Source organism: Aythya ferina, assembly GCF_964211825.1.
Source record: "Aythya ferina genome assembly, chromosome: 2".
Classification (NCBI taxonomy): Eukaryota; Metazoa; Chordata; class Aves; order Anseriformes; family Anatidae; genus Aythya; species Aythya ferina.
Genome location: NC_140297.1, coordinates 139,974,044 through 139,998,458, shown reverse-complemented (window position 1 = coordinate 139,998,458; position 24,415 = coordinate 139,974,044). Strand labels below are relative to the sequence as shown.

The following is a 24,415-nucleotide window of genomic DNA, read 5'->3' as shown; positions in this document are numbered from 1 at the left end:
ACAACAACAGCAACAAAGAACTTTGGGCTACAAGTACCTTGAGAATTGCAAAACTTTTATTTTTGTAATACAAACTTCAAATATGAGGCTTACAATAAGTCTCACATAAAGAAGTTTTTGGTTTTTATGTAACTTGTATAATCTGGATGAAAGGTGGCACAAGCTTTAAATAAGCTCAAAAAGATATTTATTCAACTGTCATTATTAATATTAGCAACTTTAACAGTCTTGATTTTGTACATGCGAAAACAGTTATTGCACTACTGCTACAATATGTTTCTTCTTCTCTGGCACCACTGGCACCGATCCTGGTTTGCTGTGCTTGCGACGATTCAGTTCCCTAGGAACAGAAAGCATAAAAACACAGTTCAGTAATCATCACAAAGAGTTAACCAATACCAGCTTCCTCCTTAAGAAATTACTTAAAATAAAAAAGTAATAATAATTTAAGAATTGTTTAGCTTTTATTAGCCAAAAACAACACATTTCCTCTTTTGAGAAGGAGGATTGTCCCTTCAAAAAGTATCTTTAACATTGGCTAACTTAGAATAGCTTCAAACTGACTTTTTTTCTTGGGAGCACAGCTTACCAGCTTACTTCATTTTCATGTTAGCTGAATTTGCTGCTTAAATTCACAGGTAGCTGAGAAAGTTGACTAAAACCCATCACTTTTTGTTTTTATTGTTAATTTCATGGCTACAGCAAAGTATGCCACCTTATGCTCCAATATTCCAATATGACAGCGATCCAGGTGACTGAAAACGCTCGTCCTGGAGTTTTTGTTTTTAATGCCAAACCCCAATAACCCACACCTCATTCTGTTTCCATTGCAGTGTTGCATCATGTCACACCTATCAGAGCACTGTGGCTCTTTCCAACATGATACTCAATCCTGTTTCTTCAGCCCTTTTTTGGGAAGCAGCCAGTCCTTGTTGATACTGGCACCTGCCTCTTTTTTTTTTTTTTTTTTTTTTTTTTAAATAACCAAAGGTTAATCAATCCAGAGCTCGTGATCACTTTTCAGATGTTAGAAGTAGCTCATACTCGTTCCTCCCACACCCTGTAGCTCTAACATTCCCATGCATTGCTACCACAGCACCACAGTGATGCATTTTATTAATACAAAGACAAAAAGATGGAAGAGGAAGACATACTTTCGCCGACGAGCTTCTCTCATGATACGTTGTTCCTTGATTTGGCAGAATATGCTTTTAGGCAAGTGACGGTGCCGAGCTATGCGTTTGATCTGCGGGTGATGCTGGAACTTCTCCTTCAGCTTCTGATTGTAGTTCATAGCTGCCTTCTCTCGTGGTGCCAGCTACAAGGAAAATAACAGAGACAAGCATGTCACAGAAGAACAGGGACTTAACTGTCAGGATTTTCTCTACAGTTTCTCTACAAACACTGAACTTTGGCAGACAGTAAAACCTCTTTGATCAGCCCGCTTGCTCTCCTAACCAATGCTGATGATCAACTTCCACTGTGAAACAAAGATTTGCAGGCATTTCAACCACTAGTCAGTATAAGTACAAATGCTAAAAACGAATTGTCTTCATGAACTGCTTTACAGACAGCTCTTCATGTGGCCTAAATCTTATCCGGCACCTGGATCCATTAGGAAGCACACTGTACATATGAGATTTCAAGTATTAGCTTGCCTACGTGGCACATGGGGAGTTCCAGCTTTCATCACACAGCTAAAAATAACATAGTATCATAAACACGTGAAATAAAGGTGAAATGGTACAATCACGAAAGGACACAAATTCCATTCATATTTACAATTATATCCAAGACACCATTAACAACACAAACTGAGAGACGTCTTTTTTTTCCCCTATTTCTTCTCCACTCTGGAGGTTATCTTTAGAAGTGATTTCTGTTATACTATTTTCTGTTATAATATTCCATAAATTCTGAAAAAGTTTATAATACTCAGACAATTTTGGTCAAAAATACCACGAATGGTCTGAAAGCAGGTAAACCCGAGCCATATGACAGAGGTTTCTCCAGGTACCAAATGCAGAGTTGCTCACGACTCACGAAGATCTTATTTCAGGCATCCAATACACACAGCACTCTGAACCTCTGTTTGCCCACACCATCATGTTCATAAAATGAAATCCGTCTGCTTTACTTATATTTATCATAACCTCTCAAACTGCAAGTGAGTAAATTCTACAATCCTAACCCAATAAAACAATCTCCTTTTTAGTGAAATTTACTCTAGTGAGCCAGCCTGAAGAGATGGTTCTTTCTCAATAAATCCCAGGTGTTCCCACTCTGCGGAAAACTGCCAACATAATCCAAATTAAAAAGCTTTTATTTTAATTAAATGCAATGATTTTTCTTCAATTTAAGAAGAGCAAATTGCTGCTGATTTAGCGTAACCTTGATGATTCTACAGACAGGAGGTGAATCTGTAAATTAAAGATACACCCAGGATATCTTATTTAAAAAATTAATATAGATTAAGCAGTGGTTATGTTTGAGTCTCATTCCATTTTCACATGCCACGCAGCTTCTAGAAGGGCACGTAGCTCGTGCCTTCACATCCAACCACCGAACACCAGCACCCCATATGCCAGGCTGTGACTATCTGATGGGGGGAGGCGGGGGGGAAGCAGTGTATTAAATACCAGATAGCCAAGAAGGAGGACTGCAATTAAGTACCGAATTCCAATTTCTTCCTTGCAAGTCATGCTACAAAGCTCACCCCAGACAGCTGAGGAGACCAGCTTCCCGTACTGCTTTTGGGCTGACGAAGATGCCATAAATGCAGCACTGGTTAGCAGGACTCAAGATTTCATTTACAAGGACCAGAACACCCTGCAGTGTAAAAAATTTGTATTTACGTGACATCATGAGTGAAACGTGATGTTTGACCCTTTTTCCATACATCCTAATGTGAATGGGGAACTTCCTTCCTATATGAGGAAAACAGAAATCATGTGGTGGAAAAGTAATGGACTGGTGCCACTACAACAGCCGTACTACACAGTGAATACCTAGAGTGAAAAAGGAGAAAATAACCCTAAAACACAAGTTGTTAGCAAGAGGAAGATGTGTCCCTAAGTGACCTGCCTATGCTTCTTTCCTCCCTCCAGATGCTAGAGGCTAGCTATTTCGCACACCCCTGGGCAGAAGGAAGGTAAGCATTTTTGTGGAGCCCTGACTGAAGAGCTACAATCACCTTCCAGAAACCATGCTCCTTTTAAAGTGGGCTGCATCTGTAGCACTCTATCCCACTCACTACCAGACTCCTCTAATTCAGCATGGGAATACGAACTGGCTGTTTATCAGTCCTCTCCAGGCTGCCCTTCTAGGTTAGGGCAGACAGAGCACAGATGCAACATATTTTTAGAAAGCAAACATATCCCAGCAATTTTCTACACTGTAGCTTGTGTTTAAAATTTTTCCACTGCTTTGATGAAAACTGTCTTCTGAATTTATTGCCATTAAGTTCATTACTCATTATTTCCTGGCAACAAAGACGTACGGGTTCTTTACATCTAAACAGACAACAAACAAGAAAAGGTGATGTAGATGTGGAGAGCACAAAATCGTAGCTAAAGGGATGAGGCTACGTGTGCACTGAATTACCATCGGCAGATCACTCAGAAGAATGCTGTGTCGCTCAGTACCTGCTGCTGCTTGTTATCAGCCTCATCTCACACAATGGGACTGTACACTAGAAGGAGCCTGAAAGGATCTTCAATCACTCAGACAGTTCTGATGCACTTTGCTAGAACAACACCGAGCCTTGTAATTGTACTTTCTCCAATCTTTTTCAGTTCTTACTCAAAAGCCATTTCTGCACCTTGTAGGAAAGCAGAAAACCCATGTTCCAACTCTGTTACACTCGCTGAGACACAAATCATTCACAAGCATGAAATTTTCTTCTTCAGTTGTCCAGTGCTCTGCCTGATCCTTAGCAACTTTGGAAAGGTAGCAGAGCCAAATTGTGCTGCTGCTAGTCACAGAAGTTATATTACTGACGTTCACACACATTGCAAAAACATTGCAGGTGGAGGATTTTTCTAATGTGTCAGTGTACTGAAGAACAATGCACCTTCGGGTTTTACTGATGGTTCATTGCTTTCACTATAATTAAAAATATCTCTCTCCCTTCATATTAATTAGATGTATTCTATTTTGTTAACTGAAATTTACTCTATTACTGCTTTTCCAGTCTTCTCCCTCAGTCGAGACTCTTTTCCTTCTTTTCCCCAAACCCAAAGGCACACACACCCCTTTTCAGAAATCCCCAAGACCACAAGTACAAAAGCTTCACATGTATTTAACATGCCAAGTTCAGGTACACGTCAAGTCCACAAAGTACAGTATTTTAACAGTCTGGAGAATCTTAAAACTCTTGTAATTGGGTCTTTCATTTCAAGACACGCAGAGCTAGACGTTTACTGCCTTAAAAATAAAACCTGTGAAGTCCTGTTTAGCTTCAGAATGCTACTGGGAAAAAAATACATCATTTTTTATTAAAAAAATAAAACAACAACTAAACACTTCAAAGTATTTTAAAACAACTCCTGCAGTAGATCCAACAGAAAGATTTGGGTTTTGTTACCCCTACATAAAACCCATGCAGACTTAACTGCCAGTGAGCGGAGACACAGCATGCCCCTGGCTTCTCCAGACGTTGATTCTTCCTTTAATGTTTCACTGATTTTAAATAATGACTGCAGTGCCAAATACATTAAAAAACAAAAGAAACATGCATGTCAGAACTGATGACTGCTGGGGTAGCCGCAGTTCAGAAAGTGCAACTCTCCAACTGGATAAACGTTCATCAGTCACAACCTAAATACCGTATTCAGCCTAACTTCCTCGGATCCCAGCAATGCTGAAAACGAGACTAAGTGACCAAAAAAGAGGAAAAAAAAGGTTGGATTATCACTTTTCTTTTTCTACCCACCCCCACCCCCAAAATATCCATCTTAAATACAATGTATTACAAGAAGTTGGCATTATATCAGAAATACGGTGACCTTTGGATGAGTCATTCAATCAAATCTTCTCAGCTAAGAAAAATAGCAGACCAAGCAACTAAGCATTTAAGACACATTCTGACACTTCCGACAGAATTACTGAGTGTTCAGCTTTGAATATTCAAAGCGTTCAAAAAATAGCCACAGACTATGGAAGAACTGGACTTTTACAAAAAGAGCTAGCACATGTCTATGAAGATAAGAACGCCAGGCCTCTAATAAAAAAAAAAAAAAAAGAGCAGGTGCTAAAGAAAAGCAGAGGAATCTGATAAACAGCCATTAACACCTGCAACATTAAAAACCGCAGGAACTACCAAGTTGGATGGAGCAAGGATTAGCACAGCTGCCTGCATCCAAGTGACATTCCCAGGGTATATCCAAGAATGGGATGAGCTGTAGAGGTTCCACCCAAAGTCCTTGTAGCAATTCTTCTCTAAACACATAAAATAAAATTTCATACTGCTTCCAAAAGCTTTTATAGCAACTCTATCAGCTCTGGACAGTTACTAATTTAATATTCATATTCTGCATCTTACTAAATTCAAGGCTTCGACAACATCGTGATTGAACATATTTCCACACAAGATACAGGGCTGTGAAACACTCTCTGTTCTTATTATAACATAATTCTTCACAAGTTCATTAGTGTCACCCATGTGAAACGAGAGCGGTTTTTCTACATAATTCGCTGTCCCTTTTAAGTTCTTCCCCTATTTCTGAATAGCTTTGCTTCCTTTAAATGCCTCTCGATGTTGCAAGGTGACAAGCTGTGCGTTCTAAATGGCAGGATGAATTTTCATTTCTGATTTAAAAAAAAAAAAACACACAAACATGCCACCTGACCTACAGGTTAAAGGTAACTATCGACTTGGTTGCCTTGGGAATTGGTGGCTGAAGATCTTTGTCAGAAACCCCTACACACAGAATCACAGAACTGTAGGGGTCGGAAGGAACCTTGAAAGATCATCGGGTCCAACCCCCCCTGCCAAAGCAGGTTCCTCAGAGCAGGCTGCCCAGGTAGGCATCCAGACAGGCCTTGAATATCTCCAGAGAAGGAGACTCCACAACCTCCCTGGGCAGCCTGTCCCAGTGCTCCGTCACCCTCACCGTGAAGAAGTTCTTTTGCATGCTGGTGCGTTACTTCCTGGGCTCCATTTTGTGGCCATTGCCCCTTGTCCTGTCCCCACAAACCTCTGAAAAGAGGTTGGCCAAATCCCTCTGTCTCCCACACCTCAGGTATTTATACACATTTATGAGATCCCCTCTCAGTATTCTCTTCTCCAGGCTGAACAGACCCATGTCTCTCAGCCTTTACCCACAGGGAAGATGTTCCAGGCCCTGTATCATCTCTGTGGCCCTCCACTAGACTCTTTCCAGGAGATGCTGTGAAAATCCCTATGACCCCTTAGCAGTAGAACTGAGTCCTCTGCACAGCCCCCAAGAGGCACGTCAAGCAGGAGTGGTGTGCTTAAAAACATAACAAACACATACAGGGCATTTTGTGTAGGATTCATCGTCAGGTGAAGGAACACACGACTGTTAATTCAGTCGTAACTGATAGTGCCTTTTCCAGACCCATCTCCTGCCAGTTTTCACTGGTGTAAATACCACAGAAAAGAGCAGAAGGTAATTCACCACCCTACATCTTGAATACTGGAACAATAGCTAAGTAGTCCTTCTGCTACATAACATTCCTGTGATGCTGTGTTCATTTTCCCAGTTACTACCCAGAGCAAAGCATCCTTACTCTTTCATAAAAAAGGAGCCATTACCACCTAGTAGTCAACAGAACGCACTTTAAAATACTATCATTCTATGTGAAAATTGTGTTTTTGACATTCTTTTTACCCACTTGTCCTTCACAAAAAGGGTACAGAACAAAGGCGCATGTCAGAAATACCACAGATGATGCTGTTCTGGAACAGCATGTTAGAGAGACAGAAAGGTCCTTCTGTACCAAGCATGAAGATAGTTAAGAAGGAGAGAAAATTTCAGCTAACACTGTAAAAACAGATGAAAAGGGTTTTCCTGTGAGGCTATGGATATGCCAACAGGAAAACACGTAACAATGCTGCCCAGTACTCCACTGTTTGAGCAAATTTAACATAAAATTTATATGAAAAAGTAAAGCCTGTAATGAACACTGCAGAGTCCTTGGAATTGGTAAGTATGGGGCTGATATTTATGTGTTAAATGTTTTACTGAAGCTCTAGTTGGAAAAATTCCAAGGATCAGTTCAAAACAGGGAAAAAATAACATCCTAAACACAATAGAAGAGTTAGTCCATTAAAGAAATTCCACCTAAATAAGAGTTTGTAACCACACACATTGTACAGGCTATAGAAAAAAATACAGCTGTACAGCAAGGATGGGAAAGATAACAGGTCTCCTGAATACCTACGGTGAGTCGTGGCTAAAGATAAGCCTGTTGTTTTAGGTGTGCTGCTCCACATGCAGCCCTTCACAGGGCACAACAGCCCATGAACCTTCCCACTCCACGCTGCAGCCCCAGCACTCCCACCAGCCCCTCTATGCAGAAACTATCACTGATGGAGCCTCACCTCGAGCAGCCCCAGCCACAACTACGGAATAGATCCGTCCCCTTAACAGTACAATGTTCCTCCCTGAATTACAGCATCCCTTTCCTCCCCCCTCACTCCATCCCAAGATCAAGCAGGAATTCCTCTGAGAATTGTTTGACAGCTCTGCTTTTTCTGATGGGCTCCGAAAGAGCCACGTAAGCACCTCCCGGGTACCCTAACAACATGAAGCTACGTAAAGGGACTACTCCCAGTGGACAAAGTGTCAAATTCGTTCTCCAAAGCTACTCAATACTTTAATACAACTGTGCAGATGAATCTATGTAAGTGCTAACTGCAATAGAACATTTTGGTTTTATCTATATATAATCATTTGAACAAGAGTTACTGAAAAAGACAAGACATTAATTAGACTGATGTCTGCTCCTACTAGGAAGGCTTCAACCAAACTGACTACGCTGAATTAAAAGGACTTCAGACTAGCTTGCCCACTCAATATTTGAGTTACATAGTTTAATGACAACCTCAGTTATGCATTGATGCAAGTAATCTATTTTACAATGCATATGCTTATCATAGAATGCACTAAACTTGAACCAGTCTTTTTTTTTTTTAATTTTTTTTTTTTTTAAAGTAGCAACCCTACGCTTCAGTAGAATAACTTGTGTATGGCTACATTCTAGAACTGGAAGTTATTGCTTTTTCACTGGTGCAATGGGATGACTACTCACCTGTAGTACCAAGATAGAAAACTCTAGTTTAGTTAGAAGTGGTGATTATTGTTAAAATTAAAAAAGACGAAATAGTCACCCTGTATAGCAATACACAGGCATGTAATCTTATTAATAAAAGCCACAGTAAATACAATGAGCTATATCACACATTAGTTTTCAAATTAGATGCAAATGTCAAACTACAATTTTACATTTTCCCTTTAGAAACAAGTTTTTAGAAGTTGGACAGACTAACCAGTTGTAATAACAAAAAAAACAGAAACCACCAAGCACTGTTTTGTGATAACAGAACATGTATCTTACCACTCCCAGTTTCTCAGAAGCATTAGCCTTCCACAGACGGATATTCATCTCATCTGAGCCACACAGAATGTATTTGCTATCCGAAGTCCATTTTACAGTGATGACGTGCTGCATTCGCTTTGTGTGATAGACCTCCCTAAAGTGAAGAAAAACGTTTTTCAATACTTTATTATCACTTTTTCTACCAACATTACCTTTGAAATAGCAGAAAGTTTTCTGTTTGTGGCAAAATCTATTATAGGTTTTTGATTCTTTTTGTACTCATCCCTTTTGCGTATCAGTCATACGGCGCAGCTAAGAGACCTTTCTCTTTCTTCTACCTAGTTATTTTTTACAAGTAAAATCCAAGTAGTAACAGAAGGGAAATACAGGAACAATGACAATTCAAGAGCCACGAAAAAAACTAGATTGAGGTGGAACCTGTGGGGAGTTGCAAGAAAAACAAATGTAATCAATAGACCACCTTAAATAAGCTTTAATAAGCTTAACCACCACTTTAGTTCACACTCAAGTGATACTCTACAAAAACAACAAAGCTTTTGAAAGACTGAGCACAATAACCTTCTGAAAACATCCCTGCTCACATCAGGTTATGCTGACATTAACGTTTAATATTGTGTAAGTACGTACATGTTTTCAGAAGCATTTCTGTATTTACTTTCATTTTACTAGTTGGCTCAGTAACAAACTTTTCTCCACATACCTTTGGGGAACTAAATATTTTTCCTTTCCCTACTCTGAATTTTCAGCCTTTGTCTCTCCCGTTGCTGCCACCACCAGTTATTAACTACCATTCTCCAGGAAAGGAAAAACACAAGAGAAGATGGCCATATAACCTGGATACGTCATTTAAAAAACTCACACAGACATTCGGTTCCATTTACAAAGAATTTACAGAATTTAAATCAACTTCATACGAGATCTTACTTCTTACGGCTACTCAATTTCCAAACTTAAGCTTTCTTTTAAAAATAAAACAGAAAGCAATGGAAGTCAGGAGTTTTTCAAATTGGTGAGTGATCAAATGTCTGAGTTAACTGGAACACAGTCAGGATCTCCTTTTAAAGATACACTCAACTGTCCTCAGTTTTCCAAGAGGGATCAGATTTTCTGCTTGGAGACATTTCTTTATTCCACAGGATTCACTTCAACTATGCAGCTCTGAATAAGTCCAGCTTTTAAAGAATTTTAAGTGTCCCAGAATGCCCTAGTCAGCTTATAAGAGGCTAAGTTGTCCACTTGTAAGGCTCTTCCTCACTATATTTACAGCGACTACAAAGAGACAGAAAAGGAGAAAAGCAGTGAAAGAGAAAGGGGAGCAAAAGAGAGCAAAATGGAAAAATGCCTTCCTTATCAATAGTCTGCTGTAATGTGGAATAAAGTCTTTTGTTCTTCTAGCATTATGGGATCTGCTCACTTCCTCTCAGTGATGTGCTTAAACTTTGCCTAGCACCACTTTCATGAACATTCCAGAGAAAAGAAAATCAGTGGAACACAAGAGATGTGAACCACGTTGTTTAATAATACAAGATGATTATTTTTTTTTAAAGTAAAAAAAAAAATAAAAGGAGAGATGGAATACCTAATTATATTTAACATACTATTAGAAAACAAGAAAAAAAATAGTAGAACTACTTGTAGATTAGTCATAAAAGAAAATAGAAACAGCCCTTCTCAATCCCTAAACAGGTACAGGAGCATGTAGACATGTTGCATAATGTATACATAACTACATCGAACAGTAACAAAAATATATTTCTCCCCCAGTCAGTATTCAAAATTCCTCATCCCCCCCCCCCCCCACACAGCCAACTCAAACTTAAACAAGTGGCAATTTGGGGGGAGATTAAATGAAGGGGGACAAAGGAAAGCAAAAGAAAAAGTGAAGTTAATAAAGAAAGAAAAAAGTCTGACAGAGAATAATGAAAGTAGGTTTATGAGGAACAAATGATACCAGACAGGCCTGATAACTTGCTTTGATTTTCATCAAACTGAAAAACAAAATAATAATAGTAATGGAGACACGGCAGATCCAATCTGAACCTCAGCAAAATATTTAATACACTGCCTTATGAAATCTTACATGAGAAACTAATTCAAAGTGAACTGTATTCAAAGCGCTGTCACGTGACTCAAAACCTGACTAGCACAGCATGAACAAAAAGTAATAAAGTGCACTGAATACGATCACAAAAGTGTCCCGGACTGATCCTCAGGAACCCACATTAACAGTGCTTTCCATGGGATGTCTTCACTAATTATCTGTATAGGATGAAGCTAGTCCCAGAAAACCAAGCACTAAAATGTTTTAAGGCCTGCAGACTTCTGTGGTGACACACACAGTACAAAGTGACCTAAAAACACTAAAGATACACAGACAGGGGAAGAATACAGGATTTATCTTGGTAAAACACAAGCAAGTATACATAAGGACAGTAAATCAGCACTGATACTGCATCTTGTTGGAAAGCAATCATGTCACAGAAAGCATGCTGCCATAACAGAAGTGTGAATTTGCAGATTGTTAACAGGGGAAAAATCTAAAATCCAGATGTATACAAGAGGTGGTATCACACCATAGAAGAGGAAACAAATAATCCATAAAAAAAATGCTTCTTTAGGAACACAGCCTCCATTCTGGATACCTTTGAATTAAAATGACAAATAAAGCATTGTATCTAGAGTACACCACCTTAATTTTAATTCAAAATTGCATCAGCAGTGCTACTTGTTAAACAGAAGTTCTACACTAACATATTTTCCAGAATTATCAGTTGATTACCTGACCTGTCAATCTCAAGGTACATACAGAATAAGACTTTGATACTCACGGAAGTGAATGCCTCAACGAAGATGGGAACGACTAAAAATTCTGAGGCCTGGGGAGGGAGGTCACTGGGATGCATGAAAGCAAGAGAGAGAGGTGTAAAATCACTCACCTGCTGTGGCCTTTGTCCACAGGAAATATGCGGACAGACTTATCGAAGCTGGCAGAGACAAACTCTTTCCCAGTGGGTGAATAATCCACATCAAGAACAGCAGACACGTGATCCATATGCACCATGACAGGCGATGAGAGGAAGCGCATATCAAAAGTATATAAGCTTTAAAAGAAACACATGAACAACTTAATATCTGAACCACTTGTAAGTGAATAGCGCATTTTTGCTACTTTAATCATACACAAATCATTGAAGACAGATCGTACTGCAGAGGGAATGCTTTAAAACTGCAAGTAACACATAAAAGGTAAAGGTGTTGAAGTGAAATAATATCAGGAAGTAATTATCAGGTGACACCTAAACACTTCACATGAAAGGAAAGAATGATGTAGTGCTTAGAGGTTGAAAAAATGTTTACTAAGCAGGGGATTTAGTTATTGAACAGGACCCAGGTTTCTTGTTCACTCCCAAAGAACAGATAGGTCTCCACCACTCCCTTCAGCATCTGTTTTTGGGTCATTGACTGACCTGTTTCTCCAACAACCATACTCCCTTCTTCAGACTTAAGTGTATAACGTGAACAAGCATCTCTGAATTACTTATTATGACAACACTCTCAACTCTGCCAGGTTTCTAGATCTTCCCGTAATGGGATCTCCTAGTTACTCAAAGTCTACTGGGAAGTTCCCATTCGGTTGGCAACCTTTCCTACAGCCTGATTGTCTTTATACCAGGCAACCAGTGACTCTGTAGAAGCCCAAGAAAAGCTTAGTCCTTCAAAACACAGGGATACTACTTCAGCAGAGCTGAAGAACTACACTGTCTACAATGCCTGTAGAAAAGCTTTACATTAAATATTAACATAGCTGCTGGACCTCAGCTGGTTACCTCTTAAGCACTTCAGAGCTCAGGAAGAACAGGTGATGTCTACCCATACTCCTTTGAATCAGCAGCCTACTGACACATACCAAGGCACAATAACTGCCTAGATCATTAATTTGCTGGGTGCCAATAAACCACAACGATTTACAGACAAAGCATTTAATGAAACCAGATTTAAGTATACTGTTTAGTAGAACTACTGTATTAAAAACTTGTAATTTAGCAGCAGGCTCCCCATCTTCCTTACTGCAGATGAATGCATAGCTGGAATTAATTCAATGTCTTTTACTCAATTGCTTATTGGCAACTATTCCTTTTCCTTCTGAATTCCCCAAGAAAAAGTATGCTAGCATCACATTCTAAACTGCTGCTCTATGTAATTAGCTAACACTTTGGGCATATTGTTGATTTGTACATTTGCCATTGCACTCATTAATTGTTTTAGTTTGCAAGAAGGGAATTGCCCCTTACAGTAACAGCTACCAATTTCAGTTTAGTGTGGGGGAAAAAAATGACATAAACAGGTCAGGTAGCCTTACCATGCCATAACCAAAAAAATGTGAAAAGCAGTACATTATATACAACACCCATTTTCAAGGTCTGGGCCAGATTCTATTTCCTTGGAAAAACAGCCTTAAGATAAGCGATAAAATCCCTGTGTTCTAGAAGAAAGCAGTGATCTATTGTTAGATCACTGACTTCCTGGAAACAAGGATATGGAGCACATTTTGCAGTGGCCTAGTTTTGAAGAGACAGCTTTTTCAATATCAGATTAGCTCTTCACATGAATAGTATTGCCCAAAAGTAAAATACTGCTGTGAGATGCTGAAAGGATAAGTACTGCAGTCCTTGGAATTGTTTCACAAAAAATTAATTTTAAGAAATGTTCTCATCAAAATAGCTAATCAGTACAATATACCAAGCTTCACATGAGCTGGTAAGAAAATAAATACTTATATTGCCTTGGACTGGCAATATTATTTAGTTTCCAGGTCCTACTGTAAACTATACTTGCACAGACTTAACTGCATTTTTTGTTAATTAGAGTGCTTCCACACCTCACCCCACTCTGGTGCTGAAAGAGGCAGTCTACCACTACTCTTATTTATTTTTTAAGTCAATGAGTCTACAATTCATATAATTCACTAGGTTACTATTTAAGTGGTTCAAAGTTAGAGTTTAAGTAGCTTTTTTAAAAATGTATTTTAACATGATGGTAAATCACTAAGATACCAAAAAAAATCCCATAACACAATCAGGATTATCAAAAATCGGGATCACACTTACTTGTAATCTTCATTTGCTGCAGTAAAAATGAAAGCTTCCATGGGGTTCCAACACAGTGTGTTTGTCCTCATGTTCAAGATAACCTGGAAGATATTTACACATTGCTACCTTGTTGCAGGCAATAAAATACTGGCTATATTTCAAAGCTTCTTATATCACTGAGACAAGCAAACACTTTCTAGATACAGAATTATGGTAGAGTAATAGTGACATAAATGATAATGTTTACTTATCAGTGTTACAATTGGAACTGAGACACCCCAGCTCTCATCACATGCCCATTGCTTCATGCTACACTGAAATTAAATTTTCTTCCATAAATCATCTTGGAATAAAATCCTTCTTACCGGTCACTTATCTAGAAACTAGTATGTAACTTGGGATCATCTTAAGAATTTCACTTCATTATATTCACAGAAAACTTTAGTTAAGTACTGTACAAACATGCCCAAATAAATGGTTATTTCAGAGGATATGGTCCTTAAGCAATGTTATGATCTGGAATCTGCAAAGTGATTGTAACATCCTGATGTTCTCCCAGTTATTGCAATCCCTTCCTTATTTTATCTCTAAAATTGCAGTTCCTGAATTCTCCAGGCCAGGTGCCATTTCTCATTGAAGCATCGAGCAATGCGTGCAGCAGTTACTGTGTTATAACTTACTCCTCACTGTCCCTGTATTAGCTGTGAGTTACCTGCTACAGATTTGTAAGACTTACTTGCTGCTAGTTAAGCAGATGGCTGCAAAAAGGTTGCCTTGGCTTGAAGCAGGAGCAATGCAGCTGATGACTGACTAACAAGACCCTTCTGCTAGGGAACAGTGGATTTGGCAAGAGCTCTCAAGAAGCTGCATGCTGGATGCCTCCACCTTGAAGGAGGCAGTGACTACTGGGCTGCTGTGGGGAAGGAGGAGATCTGACACCCAGAATGACACAACAGCTTTGGCTTCTGCTGAGTCTTGAAGGAGCTTTCAAAATTTAGAAAGAACTCCTGTACTGTATTCCTGACACAAAGCAGAGGTATAATTTCAACTTATTAACAAACTGAACATTTTCCATAACAACGCAGGCCAGCCATAAACCTACTTGAAAATTCTGAAATTCATTTATTTTACGCTATGGTACTCCAAACTGTTCTCACTTCACTATACCAAACACCATAAATATGTAGACATACAGCAAAATGTAATTGTATGATTGTGTTCATTATTCAAAAAAAAAAAAAAAATAGGATTTCAAAGCAAGTTAGTGTTGATGAGCCCTACTGAATCCCCACAAAAGATCTGGATCGTGACTTTTTAAGTGTGTTCATAGTCTCATGACTCGCATTCTCCATAAATCCTCATTTCCTACATGACATTATCCTACTCAACATGAGATGAAGTCTGCACTGCAAAACACTGCTCATTTTCAGAAATCACATGTACCCAGAACAGAATGTAATCATCAGACGCGTGAACTGATCTCTGTTTTAAAGAGTGACTTAACTGCAAGGATAGGCCGCTGAAGGGCCCTGTGTTTACAGTAGTGTGACAACTACAGCTTACTCAGATTCAGTATTGTTTTTCTAATTATAAACCTTGTGTGTATATATTGTGCGTGTGTGTATATATATACGGGAAGCTAACGATCAAGAAGAGTTCTTTAATCTTCTCGGTTCAAGTTTTCCAGGCATTGCAAAGTGAGTACAACACTAACTGAAACACATAATATGTATAATAAATATTTTAAATCATAACACAAAGTAGGCCTAATATTGCTGGAAAATCCACCTTCTTCTCAAAGGGGGTCAGGTTTGGTCAAATTCATGTTCCACATCTTGCTTTGTGATTCCTCCACCCAAACTTAAAGCATTGAGTTTATTGCAGCAGTGGCACTTGGAATGAAAACAGTGCCTGTACAGTTCTAGCATTACATTTAGTAACAGCTTTGTATGGCAACCTGGGCTGATTTAAGTCACTGTGAGGATGGTAGTAGCATTTCAGAACTATCTAAACCTGTAGCAGAACCAACTTCTGAAACTATTTTTAATCAACTATAGATACGTTTAGTCATTTCATAGGAAAAAGCCCCTATTAAGACAAGACAAATTTGTGAAGTTCCCAAGACTTGGCTACCTTGGTTTATCTAACTGTAAGCACTTGCTAAGAAAGAGCCTGGAGATTTTGAGATTACTTCAACACAAAACCAGACCACCCAAGTAATTAATCTGTCCTTTAATATCTACAAGGCTTTTGATTGAGGTGAGCGTCTCAGATTGTTACTATTTCAGGCCATGAATAACAAAGTTTCCATAAGCTCTTCAAATGTTAAAGTCTATCTTTAAAACATCCCAAGTTCTTTCCTTGTGTGATCCCACAGGTTGCACAAGCACATCTTTCAGTTTCCAAGTACACTAACATCTATTAAATGTCTTCCTCTTGTCATACAACAGGCGTGCTCCCCTTCATCCTTCCAGGCCCCTGTAAGGAGCATCCTTCTCTTGGGAGTTACAGAGCTCTTTGCTCTCAAGGCAGAAACAGGCATAAACTTTTTTCTCCACTGGGGAATCATTCCTATCCCAGCAGGAACCCAACAGAAGCTACTGCATCCACAGATGCAACCAAGCAATTATCAGTTACACTCTTACGGCAGGAGATGTGCCTAAGCATGGTGCTTACTAGTTATACGTGAGATATAACTATGTACATACACCTATTATATACTTGATGCATATATAGGTGCACATACAGGTGCACTTTTATATATAATGGTCTATAATTTTAATTAAATATTATATAATGTATTAATCACATATAAATGACACATCAAATTGTTAGACTCAAACTTAGTTCACAAAAGCTCAAACTACATCCCCTTAACTTGTAACTGCAGATCTATAGCACTGGCTGTGTTTATTTTGATGCTCAGGTCTCCAGCTGGCTTTTTTTTTTTAAAAAGTAAACTTTTTAAGCACTGTCTCTGTGGCCCAAGTGAAACTTCACTAAAAACTATTGGGGCACAGGAAGAGAAAGAAAGAAACACTGTTACGCCACCAACATTCCTATTTATATCCATGTGAAAGACCATTATAAAGTTCTAGTGTATATTAGAGCACCTTTTTTACAGACAGTATGTAGGATACTCATAAGGATACTAAGAGTATAGTCATGAGCCATAATATTCTATGGTCAGAAGAAAAATTGTAAAGATAGCTATGGGGTTCAAAAACACAGCAGTTAATATTTCTACCTAGATTACTGTTTTCTCGTTTTGAATTGACACATACATTTTGTTAAAGATTAGTAAGAATCTTCATGTCACTGGTAAAATTCCATACGTATAAATACAATTTTGATTTCACTGCAAAGGAGTTCTGAAATGTTTACACTAGGTGCACAGAGAAGGATTTATCTCCACACAAAAAGAAAAACACCCTTTTAAATGCAGAGCAAGGCTCTCCACTGCTAGAAAGGAAATGCCTTAGAAATTACCTTGTTTCCTTCAAGCAAGGAGAAAAAAATAAAAATCACACACACACAGACACAATGCAATACAAGAACATAAAGTTCTTATTGTGAAATTGCTGTCAGGTCAGGCACTTTATCAAGAATTATAACAGAGTGAGCATGACAGCCCGTCTGAATGCAGAAAAAGGCCCTTCTAGCTCTGGTTTAAAATTCAAAATTAATTCGAACTCAGTTAAAAGACTCAAAATTAAAGATGATGAAAACTCAGTGGCTCAGAGCTTCCCATTCTCTGTCTTCATCAACACTTAGACTATTTACATATTAATTATTACTGCCGTAACCTTCTGTTAAAAATAAAAGGCAAAAATTACCTTCTTTAATGGAGTTGATTGTCTCATATCATACAGCACAATATTTCTGTCAGAAGCACAGCTTCCCAAAAGGTATGTCTAAATAAATCAATACATAAATAATCAGTGTATGTTATAAAGATTTTTAGAGCATAGTCAACAGCTTACATTAGACATCTAAACTATTTCACTACACTGATAATTGAACAGCAGTTCCTTTTCCAATTAAGAAAATACATTAATTGTTCTTTGTGTGCAGCTAATTAATCAGCAAAAACACTTCAAATAATTGTCCCAGTAAAATTCAGAATCCACCCAGTCCTCTCTACAAGTAACAAGCACTTTCTATGCACTTCATCTACCAACACAGCCCACCCAAGAGCTGCTGGAGAATAGCAATCAGATGTGGTTGTTCTGCCATGAAGAGGGGGAGAAGCTACTGCCACAAGCAATAAGTGCTGCCACAGATGAGAGCTCCACAGCCACACAACTGCTACACCGGATAGCATGATATAATTGAGGTACAGGATATGTATTGCTGTGGGCAGAACAGAGAACACCCTCATTTTTTTCTTCTTCTCCCCCATTAACAGAAACAAAAGATAAAGGGATGCAAATATATGGTACAATCTTTTAGGGCAATATCGGCATAAAATATATATATACAACCCCCTACATATTATGTGAAGACATGTAACAAACTTTACATTTGGAAAAAGCAGTTAAAGACAATGTTAACAGAGTTTAGCTCTTATACTGATCAAGAAAAAACACACTGATTTCCAATACATAATAAAAAAATTACCTCAATAGGATTAAATTTTACACTGCTTATGCTATCAAAACCCCATGTAAATGAACACATGGGACTGGTCCTTTGCTCATCCCAGATGTCCACTTGCTGGCCGCAGGTGGCAAAAACAGCTTCTTTCCAGTGGTGATCAATTCCTGTGTACACTGTCTTTAAAGGAAAAAAAAAAAAAAGAAAGAAAAAAGAAAACTTGCAAAACCAAATGTATAAATAAATGCCTAAATACGCTCTATTACACAACAACAACAAAAATCAACAGATCATTAAATATCAACCTCCCATGTCTTTATTCATTTACATTACTGAAAACCAAGTCACCACTGCTGCAGGAAACCAAGTCTAATTAGATGTATGTTTACACAACAGGGTGGCTTTCTGCATTTATTCTGCGTGCTCATTTAATACGCATGCATGCATTTCTTGTTAATTTCTAATGGAGCTGGCATTAGAAGCCCATTTACAAAGTATGGCCAACTTTAAAGCAAATGGGAATTTTACGAGTGCAGTTAATTTTCAATTAGGAAGCGAAAGTATCTCCTACACATAAAAATAATTAAACTGTTTCAAGATATCTACTTATAAAAAAAACATTCAGTTTTCTTAAAGTAAGCTTACCATCAGCTCAAGGTGCTGAAGTATATTTATTTCTGACAAAAGTAGACTAAAACGTAAAGTCAAAATTTTGTATTGAATGGCTGTGAGGTACGGCATGAAAATAAAGTTATTTAATGAAGACTAAGCATTGACAACAGATGAAGAGAAACAGACAACATAAGATCTGATGAGTTCTGAGAAAAAGGATGATTAGTATAGACAAATCTATACTAAGCATTCTCTGATGGCATTTGAGGTATTCCTTCCTAGTTACACATAAAATAAATATAATAAAAACTTGGGAGATAATTTTAAGAGTGCCATTTTAAAATTTAATGCCATCACCTTACAACACATTGTGATAACAGGTGATATCAACCTATTTCTCCTCTAAAAGCTATGTAAGAATTGGTTCAAATTTAATTCAAAAGAAGAAAAGTGGGAAATCAGCACTTAGATTTACTACCTTTCCAAGAATTGTATGAATTGGTTCTTCTTCTTCTCCGTATGCTGGGCTCTCCATTTTCCATTGCTTCACAGTTTTGTCATCACCAACCTGGATACAGTAGAGAAAGCACGTATGGCTTTACATAAATATATTTTCTCTACTTTACCAGTCATCTTTGCAAAGTACAGGCAGCCTTTCTAAAGGAAATGTCTATGACATATACAAAAGTAAAGTGCTCTCGTTATTCATCGCTCACTTTTATACCTCCAAGCACCAGGTTAGTTCTCCTTGTCATATTATTTCACTAGAAACTGACAAAGTACAGGCACATGGTTTGGCTGGGATGGAGTTAACATTCTTCACAGCAGCCCATATGGTGCTGTGCTTTGGATTTGTGGCAAGAACAGTGCTGACAGCACCAATGTTTTGGCTGTTGCTGAACAGTGCCTGCGCAGTGTCTAGGTTTTCTCTGATTGCCCACCCTGTCGGTTGTCATGTCTGACACCCCCATCCGCAACTAGGCTAGGGGTGGGCAAGAGGAGGGACGAGATGCAGGCAGCTGACCTGAATTGGCTAGAGGTGCATTTCATACCACAAAACACTGCATCAGCAATAAAAACTGGGGTAGAGGAAGAAGAAAAAAGGAGACAGGTGTCGTCTTCCAAGGTAGCTGCTGAGAGACTGACTCCTTGTGGAAGTAGGTGAGTGATTTCCTTTTTGTTGCTTGTTTGATTGGTTGTGATTTCCCCCCCACCTCTTTCTTTCAGATATTCAATGGTTTTTATCTTAACTCATGAGTTTTCTCACTTTTATTCTTATTTTCTTCCCAATCCTACTGCTGTGGAGTGCGAAGAAGCAGGCAAGAGGTTGTATGGGTGCCTGGCTAGGATGAAGACACAACAGTATGCCCTGCTGATTTATTTTCAGAGCCAAAGACAGTCATAGCTGCATGCTTGGCTCCAGAATCTTTATATCTGGCTATATTTAAACAAATTTTGCTTGAATGGGATTTTCATATGTGGATCTTTTATGCTAAGTTTGATTTAAAGCAAGGTTTGTCTAAACATTGGCAAAAAAAAAGTCTCTCACCTCGTTGTCACTTTGGATATTCTCCAACTATCAAAAGAGATACTACGAGGGTTGAAAGGAAAAAAATTAAGCTGTAAAGTGACTGCTTATTTTAGGCTACATCTTGTGGTTCTTAATCAGATGGCCCCTCAAAAGTCAATCCACCTCAGTTGCTCCAGTTACCTCATCCCATGCTACCTATTGTATAATGCCAGCACAAGCTTTTGTGTGGCAGTACAGTGATCTTTTAGTTCATGTTTTACTTCTCCTGATAGCACTACTTCTCTTCTTCCCCTCTCTCAATTTTCAGGTAGAAAGCTTGTCAAAAAGGGATTCTAATTTGGAGTAATTTGGAATTTTCTGCTAAGAAAGCAGAAAGCATTGTAACTACTGTCCTCATGACCTGGTATCTACTTCAGAAAAAAAATAAATATATAGCACTTAAAATAGCTCTTGTGGGAGAAGGTGAGTGATTTCCTTTCTGTTGAGCTCAGAAGATGCAAAACCCCCATACACTCTAGCCTTAAAAATAGTTCTTTTTATTTTGTCATCTTAGAATTGTTCTAGTGCAATCAGGAAGACATACTATTTCCAAACAGCTTACATGCAACTGAATTAGTTGTGGTTGATACAAATGAATAAAGTCTTATTAACACAACCTTATTGGACATAATTACTCAACCAAAGCCATCTTGAATAGATCAGGTTATCTTTAACCACAGGCTATAGAAATATTCACAGAAGTAACCATTTGCATGCCTTCCAATGAACTTAACCTAATTCTTCAACAAACATAATTACCTGCTTCTTTAATGAAAATTAGATTACTCAAATTCTAATTAAATGGCTCCTTTAGCAATAATCTGGTAATTATCTTTTCCATAGTCTTGAACAACATCCATATTACAACACCAAATGTAATATTTTAATCAGAGTTGTCAGGTTCACAGACAAATTGAATAAATGAGTTCAAATTCTAAAATAACTTACTCCCTGCTATGCAGTATTTAAATATAAGTTGCTCACTGGAAAAAAAAAAGAAAAAAAAAAAAAAAAAAGGTGAATAGGTACTCTGCATTGTTAGACGGTATAAAGGAAAGACACTATACTTACCGTAAAGAATGATGTACCACAGAAACGAGCACACATGCCTCGAACAAAGCCTTCGTGGGCTTGTAACGTACGAATACACTGTCGTTTGGTCAAGTTCCAAATCCTAACCTGTTAAAAATGAAAAAGTATTCTGTAGTTATTTAAGTTTTACAAGTACAAGAGATCACACATGCTGTAACAAAATGGCATAGCTGGCTTGAACACTGGCCAGATTTTATAAAGTTAAAACTTATTTATTCCCTTCTTCACAAAAATTTGTTTAAAGTGCAGCTCTTTGCTTTTTACCCCATCCTCCCACCCAAGCTGCATACTTACCTTATTCTTCCATTCCCCTATTTTTCAACTAGAATTCTTGCTAAAAGATAACAGTAACAATTTAATTTTAGCAAAATACACCTCTTCAAAGAGAAAAGCACAAGGAAATAACCTTTGTAACCAAGTGAATGTTCTCATTCCAGTTGCTGTATTCAATTTTATAATGATATCCACCTCCCATGGAAGTTTCTGTTTCAAAGTATTTGTGTCCATTTAATAAAAAAAAAAAAAAAAAAAAAAAAAAAAAAACACAGAGGAGCTCAATTTTTACATTTGTATGTATTGTTAGTATCCCATACTTTAGTTGCTCTACCAGTGGATAAGAAATCTGTCCAATGTTTCATATAAATTTATCCCTCTCCTCTTTGAAAAGGTTAGTCTCCCCAGCACTGCTGTGTAACAAGTGAATGTTCTATAAAAAGCAAGCAGCAACCAAGAAGACATCTTTAAAACACACAAATGCTATCAAAATGAAGAAGGTATGAGTGAGAGGGCAGAGACAACAAGCATAATTTTTAAATGCAAATTACTCCAATTAGAGTACCCTTGCTTATTTTTAATATTTATCTAAAACATTATGAACAAATACAGGATTAGCATTTTTTTCAGTATGTTAAATTATTATCCCACAAAGGTTTTGATCACATGTCCCTTCCTCCTAGCTCATGTGACTTGACATAATCTTCTGACTACAGCAGTTCACCTTCTTTGGAGGGGGGTGTGGAACAGCAAAAAGCAATCATTATGGACTGCAAATATTCACATTCACTGCTCCATCCCGAGGAATTGTTAAATCCCCTGCTCACAGCTAAAGCTGCTGCCTAAAGCTTTTTGAAACCCTTTGTGTGCTGGGAGGTCACAACCTGCAGTTTGAGGAACGCTGTCCCATACCGGGTAACTTGCACCTTCTGAAGAGAAGATCACATCTGAACAGAATATAATATCATGGCTGAACAAAAACACAAAATAAATGTAACTAGGGCGCAAAGAAGGAAGAAAGAGACCTTTTTTGTTGTGGTTTATAACTGCAGCTTACCTCTCCATCACACGCTCCAGACAGTACTGTAGACAAACTCTTTGGATGTTTGGCCATGCAATTAACTCCATCTCTGTGGCCATCAAGTGAGCTTAGAAAAGGTTTTGCAAAAACACGTTCTAGCTTTGTTGCATTCAGAGCTCTGGTGTACTCCCGTGGAACCTCAAACGGATGCAATACGGGGTCATAGTTTCTTGGAACTGCAACAAGAGTAACACAGACATTAGAAACCTGTAATGTGCAATACAGGTCAAGGTGAACTGAATTAGAAATCTTTTCCAGGTGATTTTCCTGCTGTGGGAGAATTTTCTGTGACACTGAGATTTTTACATCTGTAAAGCAAAGGTCTCTCTGCATCTGTACACATACCCTACAATAAAATGATGAAAGACAGTGGGCATTGACGTGGAGCTTCTGGCTTTTGTCACCACTGTCCTGTTTTATGCAAGAAGGTTGAAAACTCAGTAGAGCAACTGGCAACAGATCATTCACCGAGAATTAATACTTAGTCTACTGATTTCCGAAGTACATTAAGACCTCTAAAATCTCTGATGAAAAGGAGCTGGGTCCCAGTGCTCTGTCACCTCACAGTACAGAAGTGCCCCCTCATATTGAGCCAGAACCTCCCGTGCTTCAGTTTGTGCCTGCTGCCTCTCATCCTGTTGCTGGGCACAACTGAAAAGAGACCGGCTCCATCCTCTCGACACCCTCCCCTTAAATATTTATACACATTAATGAGGTCTCCCCTCATGCCTTCTCTTTTCCAGGCCAAACAGGCCCAGCTCTCTCAGCCTGTCCTGATAGGATAGCTAAGGTGTATTCAGCTGCCCCAGTCGGTAACTTTAATAATATTTTTCCATATTGTAAGTACAAAACCACAATTAAGTAACAACAAAGTGCTAGTCACAACACCCCTTCACACACACAGCCCATGCATCAAGCCGGTAGCAATGTACACAGACTTTAAAATGCAATAGGTGCCCTGTCCTCAAAACCTAGACTGATTTAATGCTGCCGAGACTTAATCCCGCTCCTCCTGACAACGGGTGGCGATTTTACAATCGCGTTACTGCCACTACGGAAAAAAAAAACGAAACCACAACGGGGGAGCCCGGCGAGGAGGCGCACAGCCACCCCCTCTCGCGGGCCGCGGGCGGCGGCCGCCATTTTGTCGGCGGCGCAGCGAGGGGGCGGCCCCGGGGGCGGCCCGGGGGGCACCGGGGGGAGCCCGGGGGGCACCGGGCGGGCTGCCGGGGGGCAGCGGCGAGCCCCGGGGCTTCACGGTGCTGCCAGGCCGGGCCGGGGGCGCTCGCTGCCACCGCCTCGGGGACGCAGCAGGGCACCGGGTGGGGAGAAGGGGTCCGGGGAGGGGGAGAGACGGGGGGCCCGGGGGTGCTGCTCACCGCGCTGCAGGTCCAGCTTGGTCTCCCGCACATAATCGTCGGGGTTGCGGCTCAGCACCTTGACCCGCATCGCGCCGCGCCGCCCGGCTCCTTGCCTCTTCCTTCCTGCATGTGACCGGATGGGCCGGGCCGGCCG

At 39.1% G+C, this 24,415-nt stretch overlaps 1 protein-coding gene across 2 annotated transcripts; it reads right to left on the bottom strand.

Moving 5' to 3' along the window:
- Window positions 1–34: 34 nt before the first annotated feature.
- Window positions 35–24,415, bottom strand: DCAF13 (DDB1 and CUL4 associated factor 13). 2 transcript variants are annotated; one of them, XM_084510611.1, is made up of 11 exons: window positions 24,280–24,415; window positions 22,877–23,076; window positions 21,526–21,633; window positions 19,363–19,452; window positions 18,297–18,452; window positions 17,513–17,590; window positions 13,695–13,777; window positions 11,523–11,687; window positions 8,584–8,719; window positions 1,155–1,318; window positions 35–340 (listed from the first exon to the last, which is right to left on the bottom strand). In XM_084510611.1, the coding sequence occupies exons 1-11, from the start codon at window positions 24,347–24,349 to the stop codon at window positions 253–255; spliced, it is 1,338 nt and encodes a 445-aa protein (XP_084366737.1). In that variant the 5' UTR covers window positions 24,350–24,415; the 3' UTR covers window positions 35–252. The 2 variants fall into 2 exon arrangements, with proteins under 2 accessions (XP_084366737.1, XP_084366736.1); XM_084510610.1 differs by lacking the exon at window positions 24,280–24,415 and adding an exon at window positions 23,892–24,019.

Bases quoted from the DNA above. Each gene is read 5' to 3' on its own strand.
- DCAF13 (XM_084510611.1), bottom strand. From the start codon at position 24,349: ATGCGGGTCAAGGTGCTGAGCCGCAACCCCGACGATTATGTGCGGGAG. The intron at 18,453-19,362 runs GTAGTAAATCTA...TTTCCTTTAAAG, and splicing joins TTCATACAATTCTTGGAAAG to ACAGTGTACACAGGAATTGA. The intron at 8,720-11,522 runs GTGAGTGATTTT...TCTTCACTTTAG, and splicing joins GTGGACAAAGGCCACAGCAG to GGAGGTCTATCACACAAAGC.